The sequence below is a fragment of the Gadus macrocephalus genome, chromosome 13 (assembly GCF_031168955.1).
Source record: "Gadus macrocephalus chromosome 13, ASM3116895v1".
NCBI classification, from domain to species: domain Eukaryota; kingdom Metazoa; phylum Chordata; class Actinopteri; order Gadiformes; family Gadidae; genus Gadus; species Gadus macrocephalus.
Window position 1 is genome coordinate 16,436,085 of NC_082394.1, and position 21,987 is coordinate 16,458,071.

Sequence of the window (21,987 nt, forward strand, 5' to 3'; positions counted from 1 at the left end):
ATTATGACCTGTTTCTAATCATATTTCAGCCAGACAAAGGCTGAAATAACAAACATATACCCCAATATCACATTGTTGAATGTACTGCACGGCAGCATGGTTAGTCAAAAGTCTTTACTTTTCTGAAATCTCTTTGAGATTTTAGTTTCCCCTCCTAATATAGGCTACCAAGCTAAATCATTCTAATTAATTTTAATGGCTCTGGAAGATATTACTGCGAATTACGCTATTGGTCTAAATGTTCTACTGTTCAAAACAAAAAACAAACAAGGAAACATGGTAAAGCAAGAGATGGATGCAATGCATTTAAATCCAACCCAAAGTTGCTGGACTTTTTGGGTCAGGGGGTTGGTCCACATTTTCTGGAGCAAGGCATAAAAGTGATGCTCCTATTCCCATTGTACTCTGCTATGCAAGCCTGCAGAGATTCGGAAAGCCAAGGCGGGCGGTGGGGGGGGGGGGGGGGGGGGGAGGATTGCGCTGGTCTGGAGTGGAAGGGACAGAAGGAGTCCAAATAGGAGGAGAGCAAAGAGTCAAAGGCTTCTTCGGTGGACATTGTATTGTTCTCGAGATGGTAGTGAAGACCGGACAGTTGAGGTGAAAGTAGAGAGAGAGAGAGAAGGAGACATCAGTTTAGTACAGAGGAGGGAAAGGGAGGACTTCCCTTCCCTTGCCTCTCACCCCCAGGTCTGGCGCAAGTGTTTATCACTCCAGTAGAGACGACTCAGCCTTAATTCTCAGCCATCAAACAAGTTCATTGACTTTTGGACTTAAAATCAAATATTGGGACTTCAGCAGGAGCTATCATAAGGGTAAATACTGCGTATTATGAGGTACTGTTTGCAAAGCAACAGCCAATGAATAAAAGGCAATACAAAAGACGAAAGGACTAATAAAAAAAATAATAGTAAAAAAATATCTATATTGAAATACTGTGAACTAGTATGTGAAACTACGTGTTTGTTTATTGTGTACATCTGTTGTAAATGTCTCTCTTACATTTATTTACCCCCAACCGTCTGTGACTCTCAAGTCCTATATTTTCAACTGTTTCCATCAGACAAAGGCTGGTTGTCTAAGCTAGATAACACATTTTACAAAACATGAAAATGTTCAATAAATGAAAATGATTAGTCAAAAGTCTTTACCTTTCTGAAATCTCTTCTAGATAATTTAGTTTCCCCTTTCCCGAGTACACGCTACAGAGTTAAAATATTCTTATTAATTCTACTGGCTTTGGAGGGCTGATAATAATTACACTACTGGTTATTAAAGATCTCATCGCATGAAAATTTCACTTTCTGAGGTTTTCTAACATTAATATGCATTTGGGGAAAACTCGTCTGGGGAAAGCTCAATGTGCGACTGGCTCGTAGTGGCTGTAATTCTGCACCACGGCTGAATTTCGGGAACGTCTTGAAATACTGTGTTTGGGGCCCACTAATATCTATATTAAAGCATCCATAAAGTAGCATGCCATGGGACCTTTAAGCATAGGTAGGTAGGCTACGGATTAATACAAAAACAAACAAATAAACATGGTAAAGCATGGGACCTTTATGCAATGCACTCAAATCCAACCCAAAGTTGCATGCTGCTCTACTTTTTGGGCCAGGGGGTTGGTCCACATTTTTTTGAGCAAGGCACAAAAGTGTGTTTGTTGCTCCTACTAGGCAGGGTCCTGTCTACACATTGGACTGAGTCAGTGTTAGGAGGACATTCAGTCATGTCTGAGGTGCGGGGTGGTGTTCTGCTGCTGCTGTTGGGCCTTCTGTACCTCGGGACACTTTGGCCGGTCCAGGGAGCCCTGCTGGTCTCTCGCTACGATGCTACGACGAAGGTGAACTTACTCATATCGTCTTTTCATATTATTATATCATATGTCCATTTGAGAATGACATCAATGTCCAAAGCTCCGTTTGCCCTGCTTCGTTGGTTCATTGGTTTTTACTGTAATTTACTCTTCTGCTACCTGTTTAGTTAAGTAATGTTTCTTTTGTTGTTCTGCTACCTGCATGTAGTTTAGTTGTAGTTATTCTGCCTCGTTTCATTCCTGATTTGTATGAGGACATGCTTCTCCAAAGGCCATTCTGGGTCACCTTTCCCTTTTTGATATTTATTCTCTTGGTATGTTATGTCAACATAGCATAATATGTTTATCATTTGACTACATTTCAGGAGACAAGAGGTGCCATCAGGTCCATTCAGGTATTTTCAGCTATTTCCATTTTTCCTTTTTTTCTACGTGCCGTGATTGTTTTAGATCAACCAGAAGCCTGGACCTACAGGCTAAAAATATTAACTTTTTCTTTTTTGTTACAGAAAAGAAGTGTAGACGATGCAAAGGTAAGGGAAGACTTTTGGGATACATTTTGATATTTATGACGATTAGAGATCCACTTTTTGTTGTTGTTTTGTTGTTGTTTTGCATTTCAAGTGCTAAAGGCATGCCTAGGAGTCTCATTTGTTACCAATGTATGTATGTATGTATTTTGTTGCCCACTCTGTTTAGATGGTGGAGGTGCTCAGTGTCACGGTACACTGTACGGTGGCTTCTCGGTTCGCTCACACAGTCATGACCTCCAGTGCTTTGAACAAAGCCAACTCCTCCCAGGAAATATTATTCGAGGTGGACCTGCCCAAGACGGCCTTCATCACCAACTTCAGCATGTGAGTCTTCCACCAGACCTCACCCATCAAAACAGTGAAAGCTTTTCGCCTCCTAACAAATAGCACTTGAGATCTTCTTTAAACCAGCCAGTCAATAGACATTACACCTGTTTCAACATTCAGCCGGTTGTTGGCAAACTGTTCAATTCATCAATATATAAAGCTTCTTATTGCACATTCTTTGGATCCAATGTGCAACACTTACAACACAACTCTTGCTGGATTCCTTTGTTTAGAAGAGGCTCAAGTAAAAGATACGATTCCATCGACACATTGTAACAGCAATAAAAGCATTTTCTAAATCCTTTTTTTAACGTTTCAACTGCCCCTTCTGTTCACAGGGAGATTGAGGGTCAGATCTATGTTGGGGTTGTGAATGAAAAGGAGCAAGCCAAGAAACAGTATGAGAAGGCTGTTTCAAGTGGACGGACAGCTGGACTGGTCAAGTAGGTGGAGATTGAACAGGCATTTACCTCGAATCATGTCACTTTGTGGTTAAAGAAACTATTCACATCTTTTCCTGTTTCATGTGTAAACTAAAGTGATTTAACTGTTTGATATCACTCATTTGGGCTAATTGGCATGATGTTACAGAGCTTCTGGAAGGAAAATGGAGAAGTTCTCTGTGTCTGTCAACATTGCAGCCAAGAGCAATGTGACCTTCATCCTGACCTATGAGGAGCTTCTTCAGAGGAAATTTGGCAAGTATGAGATCCTGACCCGAATAAACCCTAAACAGCTGGTCGAGAACTTTCAGGTGAATCCAAGTTCACAATCCCCTAAATTTCGTGGGCTCAGTAAATGTACATATTTACACAAAATATATTTGTGTGTGTGTGTGTGTGTGTGTGTGTGTGTGTGTGTGTGTGTGTGTGTGTTGTGTGTGTGTGTGTGTGTGTGTGTGTGTGTGTGTGTGTGTGTGTGTGTGTGTGTGTGTGTGTGTGTGTGTGTGTGTGTGTGTGTGTGTGTGTGTGTGTGTGTGTGTGCGCAGATTGTGGCTGATATCTATGAGCCCCAGGGCATTGCCTTTGTGGATGCCCATGCAACCTTCCTTTCCAATGAACTTCTCCCCCTGGTGGAGAAAACGGTCACAGACAACAAGGTTCAGTTTGATATCTATCAGCAGGAAGTGAATTAAATGGCAGACTACATTTTGTGGTCATTTGAAGTTGAAGCCCATGCATCCCTCTTTCAGGCACACATCTCCTTCTCGCCCACGCTGGATCAGCAGAGGAAGTGTCCAGAGTGTGATGGGTCTCTGATCAATGGGGATTTCATCATCAAGTATGACGTGAAACGAGCGTCCAGCCTCGGAGACATTCAGGTCTGCTGTCAACAAATATATGAAACACAATGCTGACTTTAGTGGAGCAACATAGACCCGTTTAAACTGATCAATTCCACTTTTGTATTTCTACCTCCAGATCGTGAACGGATACTTTGTGCATTTCTTTGCTCCACCGGATCTTCCCCGTATCCGAAAGAATGTGGTGTTTGTCATCGACAGGAGTGCGTCAATGAGAGGCCCTAAGATGATCCAGGTACAGTGACTGTGTTTGTGTTGTGTGTGTGTGTGTGTGTGTGTGTGTGTGTGTGTGTGTGTGTGTGTGTGTGTGTGTGTGTGTGTGTGTGTGTGTGTGTGTGTGTGTGTGTGTGTGTGTGTGTGTGTGTGTTTGTGGCATGGACAGTGATGTAGAAAAAATAACATACATTTTATTGCATTCACATACTAACTACCAGTCTTCTTGTATTCTTGCCCCCAAAGACCCGCGTGGCAATGGAATCAATTCTCTCAGACGTCCATCCAGAGGACTACTTTGGTATCATCATATTTGATAGCTCAATTCATTTCTGGAAAGAATCCCTTACCAAAGCAACAGAGGAAAACGTGGATGAAGCCATTAAATATGTCCGGCAAATACAACATATGGGATGTAGGTTAGCTTCTACTTGGCTAGATATCAAACTTATCCTACCAAACAACTAACCCTACCAAAGATTAATGTGAATGTACTCATGTTTCAGCCACTAACATCAATGATGCCGTAATGAAGGCCATCCACATGCTGCAAGATAACAGAAGGAACAAGAAGCTCCCAGAGAGAAGTGTGGACATGATCATTTTGCTAACCGATGGAATGCCAAATGCGGGTGGGTGTACAGAGATATCAAAATACATTTGTGATGATAGTTTTGACGTGATATGTCGTATGTCTCATATGTGGTCTCTCTTCATGGATATGCTTGCATCCTGTTCCATCACATTGGGTCATGATTGAGCTGTCTTCATTAATGTCTTTGTGATTGTGTAGGTGAAAGCAACCTTCAAAGGCTCCAGCAGAACGTGTGCGAAGCCATCGGTGGTAATATGACTCTGTTCTGCCTGGGCTTTGGGGATGATGTGGATTACTCCTTCCTGGACGTGATGGCCAAACAGAACAATGGCGTGGCCCGCAGGATCTACGAAGCCTCCGACGCTACCCTTCAGCTGCAGGTGAGGTTACGCTAATCAGGGGCGTTGTTAGGATTTGAGGACATTCAGGGCTTCGCCCGGACCTCTGGAGGGGGCTCGGGGGGGCTCTGGACGTTAATGCCTTTATTTTGTAGTCTTTGTAATTGTGTACTCTGGCACCTTATTCAAAGTACACTCAATGTGTGCGTCAAACACTTGTTTACTTTCCAGATAAATTTTGAATTGTGATTGAATAAATTTAAGTATATTTTTAGTAATATAGTAATACATTTTAGAGTTTAAGCAGAATGAATCAGAATAAATAAAAAATGTATTGACATTCTACTGTCATGGGTAGATGTGTTGGAGCATCTTGGACTAGGTGGAAATCACTCAGGAGCCGACGAGAAGCATGAAAAAATATGGTATCTTTTATTTTCCCAATTTGAAGGCCCATAAGGCAATACAAATTAAACAAAAAGATAATAATTGTCACTAAACAAACTGAATGGGCTTGAGAGTCACAAAAATATCAATTCGAACTTCAGCATACTGGACCTTTAAACAAGTCACTTTGAGAGCAATAATCAGACATACGTCCTTCCACCATCAGCTCTCCAGAACCACTGACGAGCGTCAGCCTATATAGGCCTCTCCCTCCCCTACTAACTGGCGCATACCAATATGCACGTGAGACAGGGGTGTTACAAGTTCAATTACCTATACAGCTTTAAACAGCTACAATTCTCCCCTCTATAAGCTAGAACATAAGCACGGTAAACCGTGTACTATTGCTAGATTATGGCGTGGCCAAAATATACAAAAACTGCAAAAAACATTACTACAAAAACTCGGAGACACTTCCGGTTTACCCGGAAGTTATGACGTCAATTTAAAGTTGACGCGGCACACATTCCCTAATACAAAGTCTAGACGAGACGCTGGTAAGACGAACATTTACGCTGTGTTAACATGAAACTTTTAAACTAAATAAACAAACCTGGAATTTGACAACGACTTACTTGTTTGAGTGGTTATTGCAACAGAACAGGTGACGTTAATGGTAAATGGTATTAAACAGAATATCCCAATTGAGATCCTGGGCTAATCATAAAACCATCAGGGCTTTAGCCTAGGAGGATGCCCCCGGCCTAACAACAGCTATGATGCCTAGAGGTGTCTTTGTTTAACTAATGAGGTAGCGTATTTCTGGGTCAATAACCTCTTTCTACTCTCTCAGTCCGGACAATCATTTCACACAGCCTGTTTCCACGTATGTGACCGCTGGATATGTGTATGAATGTGTTGCAGGGTTTCTACGATGAGGTGGCTAGCCCGCTGTTGTCAGCAGTGGACCTGCGTTACCCTGACAACGCGGTGGATTCCTTAACCCCTCATCACTTCAGTCAGTTGTTCAATGGCTCAGAGATCGTGGTGGCCGGGCGGCTGTCTGAAAATGACATGGACAACTTCCTGGTGGAAGTGTTTGCCAATGGGGTGGGTGAAGGACAGGTGATACAGTGGTATCTTAGGGCATAAGAGGGGCACAGTTCAGTTTGGTTTGAGCTCTTTTGGCTTTCTGCTCCACGTAGTTCGAGCAGGACTTCCAGGTGCAGGGCGAGGCTAGTGTCACCGACTGGGACGTGATCTATCCAGAGAAAGATTACATCTTTGGGGACTTCACTGAGCGCCTGTGGGCCTACCTCACCATCCAACAACTACTGGAGACCAGGTTTGAGCAGATGGAAGCCAGTTATGGTTGGAATGAATTTCCAAAACCTCATTGCTCTGGGTATACATTCTAAACCTAGGTTGCATGTGGACTGTCTGAATTCTTTGTGTTGTTTCCATTAACTAGTAAGAGTGGGCCAGCAGAGAAGAAGAGCAACGCCACGGCCAAAGCCCTGGAGATGTCCCTGAAGTACAGCTTTGTCACGCCCCTCACCTCCATGGTGGTCACCAAGCCAGAGACCGAGGATGGTCCCAGCGGGCCCCTCATAGCAGACAAGCTGACTGAGGGTAGGACAGCTGGAGAGGCAGGAAGGAGGACTCAACTGAGTTGTACAACAACATACTGACGTTGTGTCGTTATTGAGGTCCTACATGTATCTCTGTTGAATTATTCCCGCTTATTTCCACAGCACAACGGCAGCAGGCTGACAAACAGGGTATGATTTGTACCGGGTTTGTATTTGAATTCCCCTATAGTAGCTCTGAGAGTGCAGGCCTTGGAGATCCATTGCTTCTCACTGTGTATTTGTTGTTGATCATGCGGTATAGCTGCAAGATATAGGCACTCATCCCCTCGATCTGGAGGCTACAGTACTGCTCATCATCCTACATACTTTGGTACGTATTCTATATTCATAAAATATGGCCATTGATTTGTGTGTGTGTGTGTGCCAAGACCACCACTGCATGTGGTCTTGGCTTGAAATGCAGTGGGACTGGTAATTCTCCAGAATGACTTTATTTGTCCAAACCAAGTCCATATATGTATATCTTCTTTTGCGTATTATTGTTGCTTCCACCTTGTCATTATACTTTTTGTTCAGTGGATGGAGATCCTCATTTCATGATCGAACTGCCAGAGAGAGAGGACGCTCTGTGCTTCAACATCAATGACTCACCTGGAACCATCTTTAACCTGGTCAAAGACCCCTCCATAGGTGAGCCTGCTTCAGTCCACACGGCACACGTGTTGTTTATAAAATGGGATTTCAACCTCTTGGCCATTTTAATGATTACTGAAAGAAATCTATTATCTTATCAGTATCCTCTAGGAAATAGATCATTTAATCACATGTTGCTTCTTCAGGACTTTTGGTCAATGGTCAGACCATTGGGGATAAGATGGTTGCCCCTGATGGTAAAGTCAACACCTACTTTGGCCGCCTTGGTGTTGTCCATCACACCCTAGGGGTGAGGCTGGAGGTGACCACTGAGTACATCACTCTGTCCCAGGATGGACAAAAGGTCAAGCTGCTGTGGTCAGATCAAGCTTCCCTAAAAGGACCCAGGTAGAAACACCTAGAAACCGACGGATGTTTATGACAATGTAACGGCTTGACCTCCTCTCTTTGCTTTTTTACTTTGTCTTCCTACCAAGTCATTCTGATTCCACCATCCACTCCATCTCCACTTTCTCTCCTAACCCCAGTGTGGATCTGCTTTTGACCACGGACCGGAGCGTCAAGGTGACTTTAAGAGATTCTGTAAAGTTTGTGATCCTGCTCCATAAAGTGTGGAAGATGCACCCCTACCACCAGGACTACCTGGGATTCTACACTCTGGACAGCCACCTTCTCTCTCCATCCGTCCATGGTCTGCTAGGTAATGGAACAACAGGGAATCATAGCAGGAAATAGTGTCCCAGACAGGTGGTGTTTATCGATAGTACTTTGCTAATGAAACTAAGAACATGTAGAACAAAAAATTATTGAAACTGTTTTAATTGTAAGTAAAGAATAGCAGAAAGTTTTCTGCTTATTGGTCTCTTATCTTTGTCCTATTTTATACAGTCAGATGGGTAAACTGATCTATTCAGCATCCATCTAGCTAGACACTTCCACCAGTGATGTCAGAGGGCAAGGCAGATTTGGAAACAGCTTTTAATGGATTAACACACTCACACCTGGACATTTTAACTAAAGTCAGAAAAAGTCTGACTTTAAGGGAATCAATACAAAATCTTTTCAATGCTGGTAAATTCTGCAGGTCAGTTCTACCATGGGATTGAGTTTGAAGTTGGAGATCTACGTCCAGGAGAGGTTCCGGAGAAACCAGACGCCACCATGTATGTCAAAGGACATCAGCTCAATGTGACCAGGTACACCTGCTACCTTACATCTGTTTCACAGAACAGTGAACATCTAGATCGGAAATTTGGAGAAATATATTTGATCAAACTTTGGAAACACCTTTTGACCTCTGTCTCTTGGTCTCTAGAGGTTGGCAACGGGACTTCAGGAAGGATTTGAAGAAAGGAGAAAATGTGCCATGCTGGTTCATCCACAGTAATGGAACAGGGCTCATTGATGGCAGTGCTGAAGATTACATCGTGTCAGGCCTCTTTAACACTGTTTGACAAGTATAAGACAAGGTCACCCATACTGGAGCAGCTACCAACCTGCAGCGATTTTAACCCCACACCATGTCGGTGTCGTAATATTAATTTGTCAAAGAATGAGACCCTTGATGGGAATTCCAATGCTATCAAATTTAAAAAGATAATTTTTGAAATTATTAAAAAAATAATAATAATTGCAACCCAAAAAAAACGGCCTTGAGCTGAGTTGTTGTGTGTCAATGTGCATTGACACATTATTGCCGCCAATAATTTGGGTGTGGAATTGCATCTGTGATCGTTGAATTCTCCGGTAGCTCAGCTCGTCAATTGATTGACGGAACAGGGGCACCTCAGGGGCCAATCAGAGTCCAGCAGGGGCCAGGGTCCCTGTGGCCCCACCCCTAGAACCGCCACTGCCCCCGGCTGCCCCCTGGCGTTGCTAGGTTACCAGCTCACTTCTGCAAAAATATCTAGGGGACACACTGAAACAACAAATCAATTTGGTGACTGTTACAACACAGGGGAACTGGTGCTACATATTAACTAGTTTAACAAACTTATACGGCAGCCAAAGATTGGTTAGAATTCAGTCTGCAGAACACAGTGAAGTTAAGTTAAGTGTGATAACATGGCACCCAGATTATCGTTTTGTTTAAAGTATACTTGCTTGACTATAAGGTGCACATCTATTTACTTTGCTGAGGTTTTCTTTCTTTTTTTAGAGTCAGGGGGTTAGCCCATATCTGGTTTGGAGCAAGCCACAGATGTGTGTTTGTAGGCCTTTGACTTTCTCAACCCCTGGCCTCTCTGGCCAGTCCAGGGAGCCCTGCTGGACAAATATGAAAATACAAATTCCCCAGCATTAAGATATATACGTTTTGAATCACCCAGAACTCAAGACTTGTGGGCTGGGATTGTTAATTTATAAAGCAAATTATTTTTTTCTTTATTTTCCAGAAAATATGCAAGTAAGTAAGTAAGTAAGTATTTTATTGTCTCTCTCACAAGAGAAATTTGCTTTGGGGGGGGGGGGGGGGGGGGGGTGGGTAGGATTGCGCTGGTCTGGAGTGGAAGGGACAGAAGGAGTCCAAATAGGAGGACAGCAAAGAGTCAAAGGCTTCTTCGGTGGACATTGTATTGTTCTCGAGATGGTAGTGAAGACCGGACAGTTGAGGTGAAAGTAGAGAGAGAGAGAGGAGGAGACATCAGTTTAGTACAGAGGAGGGAAAGGGAGGACTTCCCTTCCCTTGCCTCTCACCCCCAGGTCTGGCGCAAGTGTTTATCACTCCAGTAGAGACGACTCAGCCTTAATTCTCAGCCATCAAACAAGTTCATTGACTTTTGGACTTAAAATCAAATATTGGGACTTCAGCAGGAGCTATCATAAGGGTAAATACTGCGTATTATGAGGTACTGTTTGCAAAGCAACAGCCAATGAATAAAAGGCAATACAAAAGACGAAAGGACTAATAAAAAAAATAATAGTAAAAAAATATCTATATTGAAATACTGTGAACTAGTATGTGAAACTACGTGTTTGTTTATTGTGTACATCTGTTGTAAATGTCTCTCTTACATTTATTTACCCCCAACCGTCTGTGACTCTCAAGTCCTATATTTTCAACTGTTTCCATCAGACAAAGGCTGGTTGTCTAAGCTAGATAACACATTTTACAAAACATGAAAATGTTCAATAAATGAAAATGATTAGTCAAAAGTCTTTACCTTTCTGAAATCTCTTCTAGATAATTTAGTTTCCCCTTTCCCGAGTACACGCTACAGAGTTAAAATATTCTTATTAATTCTACTGGCTTTGGAGGGCTGATAATAATTACACTACTGATTATTAAAGATCTCATCGCATGAAAATTTCACTTTCTGAGGTTTTCTAACATTAATATGCATTTGGGGAAAACTCGTCTGGAGAAAGCTCAATGTGCGACTGGCTCGTAGTGGCTGTAATTCTGCACCACGGCTGAATTTCGGGAACGTCTTGAAATACTGTGTTCGGGGCCCACTAATATCTATATTAAAGCATCCATAAAGTAGCATGCCATGGGACCTTTAAGCATAGGTAGGTAGGCTACGGATTAATACAAAAACAAACAAATAAACATGGTAAAGCATGGGACCTTTATGCAATGCACTCAAATCCAACCCAAAGTTGCATGCTGCTCTACTTTTTGGGCCAGGGGGTTGGTCCACATTTTTTTGGGCAAGGCACAAAAGTGTGTTTGTTGCTCCTACTAGGCAGGGTCCTGTCTACACATTGGACTGAGTCAGTGTTAGGAGGACATTCAGTCATGTCTGAGGTGCGGGGTGGTGTTCTGCTGCTGCTGTTGGGCCTTCTGTACCTCGGGACACTTTGGCCGGTCCAGGGAGCCCTGCTGGTCTCTCGCTACGATGCTACGACGAAGGTGAACTTACTCATATCGTCTTTTCATATTATTATATTATATGTCCATTTGAGAATGACATCAAAGTCCAAAGCTCCGTTTGCCCTGCTTCGTTGGTTCATTGGTTTTTTACTGTAATTTACTCTTCTGCTACCTGTTTAGTTAAGTAATGTTTCTTTTGTTGTTCTGCTACCTGCATGTAGTTTAGTTGTAGTTATTCTGCCTCGTTTCATTCCTGATTTGTATGAGGACATGCTTCTCCAAAGGCCATTCTGGGTCACCTTTCCCTTTTTGATATTTATTCTCTTGGTATGTTATGTCAACATAGCATAATATGTTTATCATTTGACTACATTTCAGGAGACAAGAGGTGCCATCAGGTCCATTCAGGTATTTTCAGCTATTTCAATTTTTCCTTTTTTTCTACGTGCCGTGATTGTTTTAGATCACCCAGAAGCCTGGACCTGCAGGCTAAAAATATTAACTTTTTCTTTTTTGTTACAGAAAAGAAGTGTAGACGATGCAAAGGTAAGGGAAGACTTTTGGGATACATTTTGATATTTATGACGATTAGAGATCCACTTATTGTTGTTGTTTTGTTGTTGTTTTGCATTTCAAGTGCTAAAGGCATGCATTTGTTACCAATGTATGTATGTATGTATGTATTTTGTTGCCCACTCTGTTCAGATGGTGGAGGTGCTCAGTGTCACGGTACACTGTACGGTGGCTTCTCGGTTCGCTCACACAGTCATGACCTCCAGTGCTTTGAACAAAGCCAACTCCTCCCAGGAAATATTCTTCGAGGTGGACCTGCCCAAGACGGCCTTCATCACCAACTTCAGCATGTGAGTCTTCCACCAGACCTCACCCTTCAAAACAGTGAAAGCTTTTCGCCTCCTAACAAATAGCACATGAGATCTTCTTTAAACCAGCCAGTCAATAGACATTACACCTGTTTCAACATTCAGTCGGTTGTTGGCAAACTGTTCAATTCATCAATATATAAAGCTTCTTATTGCACATTCTTTGGATCCAATGTGAAACACTTACAACACAACTCTTGCTGGATTCCTTTGTTTGGAAGAAGCTCAAGTAAAAGATACGATTCCATCGACACATTGTAACAGCAATAAAAGCATTTTCTAAATCCTTTTTTTAACGTTTCAACTGCCCCTTCTGTTCACAGGGAGATTGAGGGTCAGATCTATGTTGGGGTTGTGAATGAAAAGGAGAAAGCCAAGAAACAGTATGAGAAGGCTGTTTCAAGTGGACGGACAGCTGGACTGGTCAAGTAGGTGGAGATTGAACAGGCATTTACCTCGAATCATGTCACTTTGTGTTTAAAGAAACTATTCACATCTTTTCCTGTTTCATGTGTAAACTAAAGTGATTTAACTGTTTGATATCACTCATTTGGGCTAATTGGCATGATGTTACAGAGCTTCTGGAAGGAAAATGGAGAAGTTCTCTGTGTCTGTCAACATTGCAGCCAAGAGCAATGTGACCTTCATCCTGACCTATGAGGAGCTTCTTCAGAGGAAATTTGGCAAGTATGAGATCCTGACCCGAATAAACCCTAAACAGCTGGTCGAGAACTTTCAGGTGAATCCAAGTTCACAATCCCCTAAATTTCGTGGGCTCAGTAAATGTACATATTTACACAAAATATATTGTGTGTGTGTGTGTGTGTGTGTGTGTGTGTGTGTGTGTGTGTGTGTGTGTGTGTGTGTGTGTGTGTGTGTGTGTGTGTGTGTGTGTGTGTGTGTGTGTGTGTGTGTGTGTGTGTGTGTGTGTGTGTGTGTGTGCAGATTGTGGCTGATATCTATGAGCCCCAGGGCATTGCCTTTGTGGATGCCCATGCAACCTTCCTTTCCAATGAACTTCTCCCCCTGGTGGAGAAAACGGTCACAGACAACAAGGTTCAGTTTGATATCTATCAGCAGGAAGTGAATTAAATGGCAGACTACATTTTGTGGTCATTTGAAGTTGAAGCCCATACATCCCTCTTTCAGGCACACATCTCCTTCTCGCCCACGCTGGATCAGCAGAGGAAGTGTCCAGAGTGTGATGGGTCTCTGATCAATGGGGATTTCATCATCAAGTATGACGTGAAACGAGCGTCCAGCCTCGGAGACATTCAGGTCTGCTGTCAACAAATATATGAAACACAATGCTGACTTCAGTGGAGCAACATAGACCCGTTTAAACTGATCAATTCCACTTTTGTATTTCTACCTCCAGATCGTGAACGGATACTTTGTGCATTTCTTTGCTCCACCGGATCTTCCCCGTATCCGAAAGAATGTGGTGTTTGTCATCGACAGGAGTGGGTCAATGTCAGGCCCTAAGATGATCCAGGTACTGTGTGTGTGTGTGTGTGTGTGTGTGTGTGTGTGTGTGTGTGTGTGTGTGTGTGTGTGTGTGTGTTTGTGGCATGGACAGTGATGTAGAAAAAATAACATACATTTTATTGCATTCACATGCTAACTACCAGCCTTCTTGTATTCTTGCCCCCAAAGACCCGCGTGGCAATGGAATCAATTCTCTCAGACGTCCATCCAGAGGACTACTTTGGTATCATCATATTTGATAGCTCAATTGATCTCTGGAAAGAATCCCTTACCAAAGCAACAGAGGAAAACGTGAATGAAGCCATTCAATTTGTCCGGCAAATATATCATAGGGGAGGTAGGTTAGCTTCTACTTGGCTAGATATCAAACTTATCCTACCAAACAACTAACCCTACCAAAGATTAATGTGAATGTACTCATGTTTCAGTCACTAACATCAATGATGCCGTAATGAAGGCCATCCACATGCTGCAAGATGACAGAAGGAACAAGAAGCTCCCAGAGAGAAGTGTGGACATGATCATTTTACTAACCGATGGAATGCCAAATGCGGGTGGGTGTACAGAGGTATCAAAATACATTTGTGATGATAGTTTTGACGTGATATGTCGTATGTCTCATATGTGGTCTCTCTTCATGGATATGCTTGCATCCTGTTCCATCACATTGGGTCATGATTGAGCTGTCTTCATTAATGTCTTTGTGATTGTGTAGGTGAAAGCAACCTTCAAAGGATCCAGCAGAACGTGTGCGAAGCCATCGGTGGTAATATGACTCTGTTCTGCCTGGGCTTTGGGGATGATGTGGATTACTCCTTCCTGGACGTGATGGCCAAACAGAACAATGGCGTGGCCCGCAGGATCTACGAAGCCTCCGACGCTACCCTTCAGCTGCAGGTGAGGTTACGCTAATCAGGGGCGTTGTTAGGATTTGAGGACATTCAGGGCTTCGCCCGGACCTCTGGAGGGGGGTCGGGGGGACTCTGGACGTTAATGCCTTTATTTTGTAGTCTTTGTAATTGTGTACTCTGGCACCTTATTCAAAGTACACTCAATGTGTGCGTCAAACACTTGTTTACTTTCCAGATACATTTTGAATTATGATTGAATAAATTTAAGTATATTTTTAGTAATATTGAGTTTAAGCAGAATAAATCAGAATAAATAAAAAATGTATTGACATTCTACTGTCATGGGTAGATGTGTTGGAGCATCTTGGACTAGGTGGAAATCACTCAGGAGCCGACGAGAAGCATGAAAAAATATGGTATCTTTTATTTTCCCAATTTAAAGGCCCATAAGGCAATACAAATAAAACAAAAAGATAATAATTGTCACTAAACAAACTGAATGGGCTTGAGAGTCACAAAAATATCAATTCGAACTTCAGCATACTGGACCTTTAAACAAGTCACTTTGAGAGCAATAATCAGACATACGTCCTTCCACCATCAGCTCTCCAGAACCACTGACGAGCGTCAGCCTATATAGGCCTCTCCTTCCCCTACTAACTGGCGCATACCAATATGCACGTGAGACAGGGGTGTTACAAGTTCAATTACCTATACAGCTTTAAACAGCTACAATTCTCCCCTCTATAAGCTAGAACATAAGCACGGTAAACCGTGTACTATTGCTAGATTATGGCGTGGCCAAAATATACAAAAACTGCAAAAAACATGACTACAAAAACTCGGGGACACTTCCGGGTTACCCGGAAGTTATGACGTCAATTTAAAGTTGACGCGGCGGCACACATTCCCTAATACAAAGTCTAGACGAGACGCTGGTAAGACGAACATTTACGCTGTGTTAACATGAAACTTTTAAACTAAATAAACAAACCTGGAATTTGACAACGACTTACTTGTTTGAGTGGTTATTGCAACAGAACAGGTGACGTTAATGGTAAATGGTATTAAACAGAATAACAATAAAAAATATCCCAATTGAGGTCCTGGGCTAATCATAAAACCATCAGGGCTTTAGCCTAGGAGGATGACCCCGGCCTAACAACAGCTATGATGCCTAGAGGTGTCTTTGTTTAACTAATGAGGTAGCGTATTTCTGGGTCAATAACCTCTTTCTACTCTCTCAGTCCGGACAATCATTTCACACAGCCCGTTTCCACGTATGTGACCGCTGGATATGTGTATGAATGTGTTGCAGGGTTTCTACGATGAGGTGGCTAGCCCGCTGTTGTCAGCAGTGGACCTGCGTTACCCTGACAACGCGGTGGATTCCTTAACCCCTCATCACTTCAGTCAGTTGTTCAATGGCTCAGAGATCGTGGTGGCCGGGCGGCTGTCTGAAAATGACATGGACAACTTCCTGGTGGAAGTGTTTGCCAATGGGGTGGGTGAAGGACAGGTTATACAGTGGTATCTAAGGGCATAAGAGGGGCACAGTTCAGTTTGGTTTGAGCTCTTTTGGCTTTCTGCTCCACGTAGTTCGAGCAGGACTTCCAGGTGCAGGGCGAGGCTAGTGTCACCGACTGGGACGTGATCTATCCAGAGAAAGATTACATCTTTGGGGACTTCACTGAGCGCCTGTGGGCCTACCTCACCATCCAACAACTACTGGAGACCAGGTTTGAGCAGATGGAAGCCAGTTATGGTTGGAATGGATTTCCAAAACCTCATTGCTCTGGGTATACATTCTAAACCTAGGTTGCATGTGGACTGTCTGAATTCTTTGTGTTGTTTCCATTAACTAGTAAGAGTGGGCCAGCAGAGAAGAAGAGCAACGCCACGGCCAAAGCCCTGGAGATGTCCCTGAAGTACAGCTTCGTCACGCCCCTCACCTCCATGGTGGTCACCAAGCCAGAGACCGAGGATGGTCCCAGCGGGCCCCTCATAGCAGACAAGCTGACTGAGGGTAGGACAGCTGGAGAGGCAGGAAGGAGGACTCAACTGAGTTGTACACCAACATACTGACGTTGTGTCGTTATTGAGGTCCTACATGTATCTCTGTTGAATTATTCCCGCTTATTTCCACAGAACAACGGCAGCAGGCTGACAAACAGGGTATGATTTGTACCGGGTTTGCATTTGAATTCTCCTATAGTAGCTCTGAGAGTGCAGGCCTTGGAGATCCATTGCTTCTCACTGTGTATTTGTTGTTGATCATGCGGTATAGGTGCAAGATATCTGCACTCATCCCCTCGATCTGGAGGCTACAGTACTGCTGTTGCTCATCATCCTACATACTTTGGTACGTATTCTATATTCATAAAATATGGCCATTGATCATTGCATGTGGTCTTGGCTTGAAATGCAGTGGGATAGGTAATTCTCCAGAATGACTTTATTTGACCAAACCAAGTCCATATATGTTTATCTTCTTTTGCGTATTATTGTTGCTTCCACCTTGTCATTATACTTTTTGTTCAGTGGATGGAGATCCTCATTTCATGATCGAACTGCCAGAGAGAGAGGACGCTCTGTGCTTCAACATCAATGACTCACCTGGAACCATCTTTAACCTGGTCAAAGACCCCTCCATAGGTGAGCCTGCTTCAATCCACACGGCACACGTGTTGTTCATGAAATGGGATTTCAACCTCTTGGCCATTTTAATGATTACTGAAAGAAATCTATTATCTTATCAGTATCCTCTAGGAAATAGATCATTTAATCACATGTTGCTTCTTCAGGACTTTTGGTCAATGGTCAGACCATTGGGGATAAGATGGTTGCCCCTGATGGTAAAGTCAACACCTACTTTGGCCGCCTTGGTGTTGTCCATCACACCCTGGGGGTGAGGCTGGAGGTGACCACTGAGTACATCACTCTGTCCCAGGATGGACAAAAGGTCAAGCTGCTGTGGTCAGATCAAGCTTCCCTAAAAGGACCCAGGTAGAAACACCTAGAAACCGACGGATGTTTATGACAATGTAACGGCTTGACCTCCTCTCTTTGCTTTTTCACTTTGTCTTCCTACCAAGTCATTCTGATTCCACCATCCACTCCATCTCCACTTTCTCTCCTAACCCCAGTGTGGATCTGCTTTTGACCAAGGACCGGAGCGTCAAGGTGACTTTAAGAGATTCTGTAAAGTTTGTGATCCTGCTCCATAAAGTGTGGAAGATGCACCCCTACCACCAGGACTACCTGGGATTCTACACTCTGGACAGCCACCTTCTCTCTCCATCCGTCCATGGTCTGCTAGGTAATGGAACAACAGGGAATCATAGCAGGAAATAGTGTCCCAGACAGGTGGTGTTTATCGATAGTACTTTGGTAATGAAACTAAGAACATGTAGAACAAAAAATTATTGAAACTGTTTTAATTGTAAGTAAAGAATAGCAGAACGTATTGGTCTCTTATCTTTGTCCTATTTTATACAGTCAGATGGGTAAACTGATCTATTCAGCATCCATCTAGCTAGACACTTCCACCAGTGATGTCAGAGGGCAAGGCAGATTTGGAAACAGCTTTTAATGGATTAACACACTCACACCTGGACATTTTAACTAAAGTCAGATAAAGTCTGACTTTAAGGGAATCATCTTTTCAATGCTGGTAAATTCTGCAGGTCAGTTCTACCATGGGATTGAGTTTGAAGTTGGAGATCTACGTCCAGGAGAGGTTCCTGAGAAACCAGACGCCACCATGTATGTCAAAGGACATCAGCTCAATGTGACCAGGTACACCTGCTACCTTACATCTGTTTCACAGAACAGTGAACATCTAGATCGGAAATTTGGAGAAATATATTTGATCAAACTTTGGATACACCTTTTGACCTCTGTCTCTTGGTCTCTAGAGGTTGGCAACGGGACTTCAGGAAGGATTTGAAGAAAGGAGAAAATGTGCCATGCTGGTTCATCCACAGTAATGGAACAGGGCTCATTGATGGCAGTGCTGAAGATTACATCGTGTCAGGCCTCTTTAACACTGTTTGACAAGTAAAAGACAAGGTCACCCATACTGGAGCAGCTACCAACCTGCAGCGATTTTAACCCCACACCATGTCGGTGTCGTAATATTAATTTGTCAAAGAATGAGACCCTTGATGGGAATTCCAATGCTATCAAATTTAAAAAGATAATTTTTTAAATTATTAAAAAAATAATAATAATTGCAACCCAAAAAAAACGGCCTTGAGCTGAGTTGTTGTGTGTCAATGTGCATTGACACATTATTGCCGCCAATAATTTGGGTGTGGAATTGCATCTGTGATCGTTGAATTCTCCGGTAGCTCAGCTCGTCAATTGATTGACGGAACAGGGGCACCTCAGGGGCCAATCAGAGTCCAGCAGGGGCCAGGGTCCCTGTGGCCCCACCCCTAGAACCGCCACTGCCCCCGGCGTTGCTAGGTTACCAGCTCACTTCTGCAAAAATATCTAGGGGACACACTGAAACAACAAATCAATTTGGTGACTGTTACAACACAGGGGAACTGGTGCTACATATTAACTAGTTTAACAAACTTATACGGCAGCCAATGATTGGTTAGAATTCAGTCTGCAGAACACAGTGAAGTTAAGTTAAGTGTGATAACATGGCACCCAGATTATCGTTTTGTTTAAAGTATACTTGCTTGACTATAAGGTGCACATCTATTTACTTTACTGAGGTTTTCTTTCTTTTTTTAGAGTCAGGGGGTTAGCCCATATCTGGTTTGGAGCAAGCCACATATGTGTGTTTGTAGGCCTTTGACTTTCTCAACCCCTGGCCTCTCTAGCCAGTCCAGGGAGCCCTGCTGGACAAATATGAAAATACAAATTCCCCAGCATTAAGATATACGTTTTGAATCACCCAGAACTCAAGACTTGTGGGCTGGGATTGTTAATTTATAAAGCAAATTATTGTTTTCTTTATTTTCCAGAAAATATGCAAGTAAGTAAGTAAGTATTTTATTGTCTCTCTCACAAGAGAAATTTGCTTTGGGCAAACAGAAAGCATCGGCGACGCATACATAAAGATTATACATACATAAAAACGTGAAACATGTAACACATTGCATTACCCAAACACATGGCCTCACCCCCACCTTGAAACCCATTATAAAAAACGTAGTCTAGGAACTACCCAAGTATCCATAAGGATGATTGCACTGCCCACTAGTTATTGCACTCTTGCCCCACCAGTTATTGCACTGTTCTATCCCGGAAAGCTCCCTCCAGCTTAGTTTATAAAGTAGCGTAATTTATAGCGTAACTAGAGAGAACTTTAATCTATTTAACCTACAAAATGGGAGCCGGTATCTTTTGCCCAGAGGCAACAGTTCATACTCCAAGTTTAGGACATGGGTTGGGTCAGTGTCTATCTTAGAGCCTTGCTTCCTAACCTTGTCCTCAAAAATCTCCTTTAAGTGGACATTTATTAGAATTAGCCATTTTATCCCGATCACCCTTGAAACAGACAGGAATCTGGTGGTGCCACACCTAGTTTCCCAACTCGTCATTTGACATCACTTCTGACCTCATACATTTATTTATGGTAACCGATATTTTTATATAGCACACGTGCGTCTCTGTTCAGATGGGGAGGTGCAAAGTGTCCCCGATGGCATCTCTGTTTGGAGTGAAAAGTCTGAGCCTTGCTATTGAAATCCTGTCAGAAATTGCCCCTCTGGTCTAGCACAAGGGCTTATCACTCCTAAATTGATTAAAGTTTTACGCCTTAAAACAAGCTCATTGACATTGGAAAAAAAATCTTAGATTGGGATGAGAGCATATTGCCTATAGGGCATCAGTAGGGGTATTGCAAGGTTAATATGATGAGAGCAACAGAAGCTGAATAAAAGGTGATAACCAAAAAACTGCCATTCAGTAACCAAGTCAGGGCCAGTTGTTTTATTTGTTACTCCACAATCATAAAAGTATGAGAGCAGTTAAATGTAATGGTAAAGAGCTGGTATATGTAACTCCAATGAATGTGCAAGAACACTTAATCTAAAATTGGCAAAGCATGAATACAACAAACAAAGACTAATAATAAATAAGAATATACACAACAAAACAGAACATATAATTAGTGTGACCTTATATATAAGAAACAATATATTGTTGCTTGTGCACATCAGTTGTATCAATAACTTTCTAGCCCTATATTTTGACCTGTTTCTAATCATATTTCAGCCAGACAAAGGCTGAAATAACAAACGTATACCCCAATATCACATTGTTGAATGTACTGCACGGCAGCATGGTTAGTCAAAAGTCTTTACTTTTCTGAAATCTCTTTGAGATTTTAGTTTCCCCTCCTAATATAGGCTACCAAGCTAAATCATTCTAATTAATTTTAATGGCTCTGGAAGATATTACTGCGAATTACGCTATTGGTCTAAATATTCTACTGTTCAAAACAAAAAACAAACAAGGAAACATGGTAAAGCAAGAGATGGATGCAATGCATTTAAATCCAACCCAAAGTTGCCGTACTTTTTGGGTCAGGGTGTTGGTCCACATGCAAGGCATAAAAGTGATGCTCCTATTCCCATTGTACTCTGCTATGCAAGCCTGCAGAGATTCGGCGGTGGGGGGGGGGGGGGGGGGGAGGATTGCGCTGGTCTGGAGTGGAAGGGACAGAAGGAGTCCAAATAGGAGGAGAGCAAAGAGTCAAAGGCTTCTTCGGTGAACATTGGATTGTCCTCGAGATGGTAGTGAAGACCGGACAGTTGAGGTGAAAGTAGAGAGAGAGAGAGAGAAGGAGACATCAGTTTAGTACAGAGGAGGGAAAGGGAGGACTTCCCTTCCCTTGCCTCTCACCCCCAGGTCTGGCGCAAGTGTTTATCACTCCAGTAGAGACGACTCAGCCTTAATTCTCAACCATCAAACAAGTTCATTGACTTTTGGACTTAAAATCAAATATTGGGATCAAATATTCAGCAGGAGCTATCATAAGGGTAAATACTGCGTATTATGAGGTACTGTTTGCAAAGCAACAGCCAATGAATAAAAGGCAATACAAAAGACGAAAGGACTAATAAAAAAAATAATAGTAAAAAAATATCTATATATTGAAATACTGTGAACTAGTATGTGAAACTACGTGTTTGTTTATTGTGTACATCTGTTGTAAATGTCTCTCTTACATTTA

The 21,987-nt window shown here is 42.6% G+C and overlaps 2 protein-coding genes across 3 annotated transcripts; both read left to right on the forward strand.

Moving 5' to 3' along the window:
* The first annotated feature begins 1,651 nt into the window (after nucleotides 1–1,651).
* LOC132470923 (inter-alpha-trypsin inhibitor heavy chain H3-like) lies at nucleotides 1,652–9,402 on the forward strand. Of its 2 annotated transcripts, XM_060069856.1 has the most exons (20): nucleotides 1,652–1,840; nucleotides 2,179–2,208; nucleotides 2,323–2,346; nucleotides 2,513–2,670; nucleotides 3,012–3,116; nucleotides 3,265–3,427; nucleotides 3,662–3,772; nucleotides 3,866–3,994; nucleotides 4,095–4,211; nucleotides 4,436–4,604; nucleotides 4,696–4,821; nucleotides 4,983–5,164; nucleotides 6,434–6,619; nucleotides 6,715–6,854; nucleotides 6,981–7,141; nucleotides 7,678–7,791; nucleotides 7,941–8,142; nucleotides 8,283–8,455; nucleotides 8,840–8,951; nucleotides 9,071–9,402. In XM_060069856.1, the coding sequence occupies exons 1-20, from the start codon at nucleotides 1,727–1,729 to the stop codon at nucleotides 9,207–9,209; spliced, it is 2,655 nt and encodes an 884-aa protein (XP_059925839.1). In that variant the 5' UTR covers nucleotides 1,652–1,726; the 3' UTR covers nucleotides 9,210–9,402. The 2 variants fall into 2 exon arrangements, 1 of the variants encoding a protein (XP_059925839.1); XR_009528735.1 differs by lacking the exons at nucleotides 7,941–8,142; nucleotides 8,283–8,455; nucleotides 8,840–8,951; nucleotides 9,071–9,402 and adding an exon at nucleotides 7,264–7,471 and having other exon boundaries at nucleotides 1,654–1,840.
* Nucleotides 9,403–11,438: 2,036 nt separating this feature from the next.
* Nucleotides 11,439–19,038, forward strand: LOC132470922 (inter-alpha-trypsin inhibitor heavy chain H3-like). Its single transcript, XM_060069855.1, has 22 exons — nucleotides 11,439–11,608; nucleotides 11,948–11,977; nucleotides 12,092–12,115; nucleotides 12,275–12,432; nucleotides 12,774–12,878; nucleotides 13,027–13,189; nucleotides 13,396–13,506; nucleotides 13,600–13,728; nucleotides 13,829–13,945; nucleotides 14,107–14,275; nucleotides 14,367–14,492; nucleotides 14,654–14,835; nucleotides 16,108–16,293; nucleotides 16,389–16,528; nucleotides 16,655–16,815; nucleotides 16,938–16,964; nucleotides 17,077–17,151; nucleotides 17,331–17,444; nucleotides 17,594–17,795; nucleotides 17,936–18,108; nucleotides 18,476–18,587; nucleotides 18,707–19,038. The coding sequence occupies exons 1-22, from the start codon at nucleotides 11,495–11,497 to the stop codon at nucleotides 18,843–18,845; spliced, it is 2,757 nt and encodes a 918-aa protein (XP_059925838.1). The 5' UTR covers nucleotides 11,439–11,494; the 3' UTR covers nucleotides 18,846–19,038.
* The last annotated feature ends 2,949 nt before the right edge of the window (nucleotides 19,039–21,987 follow it).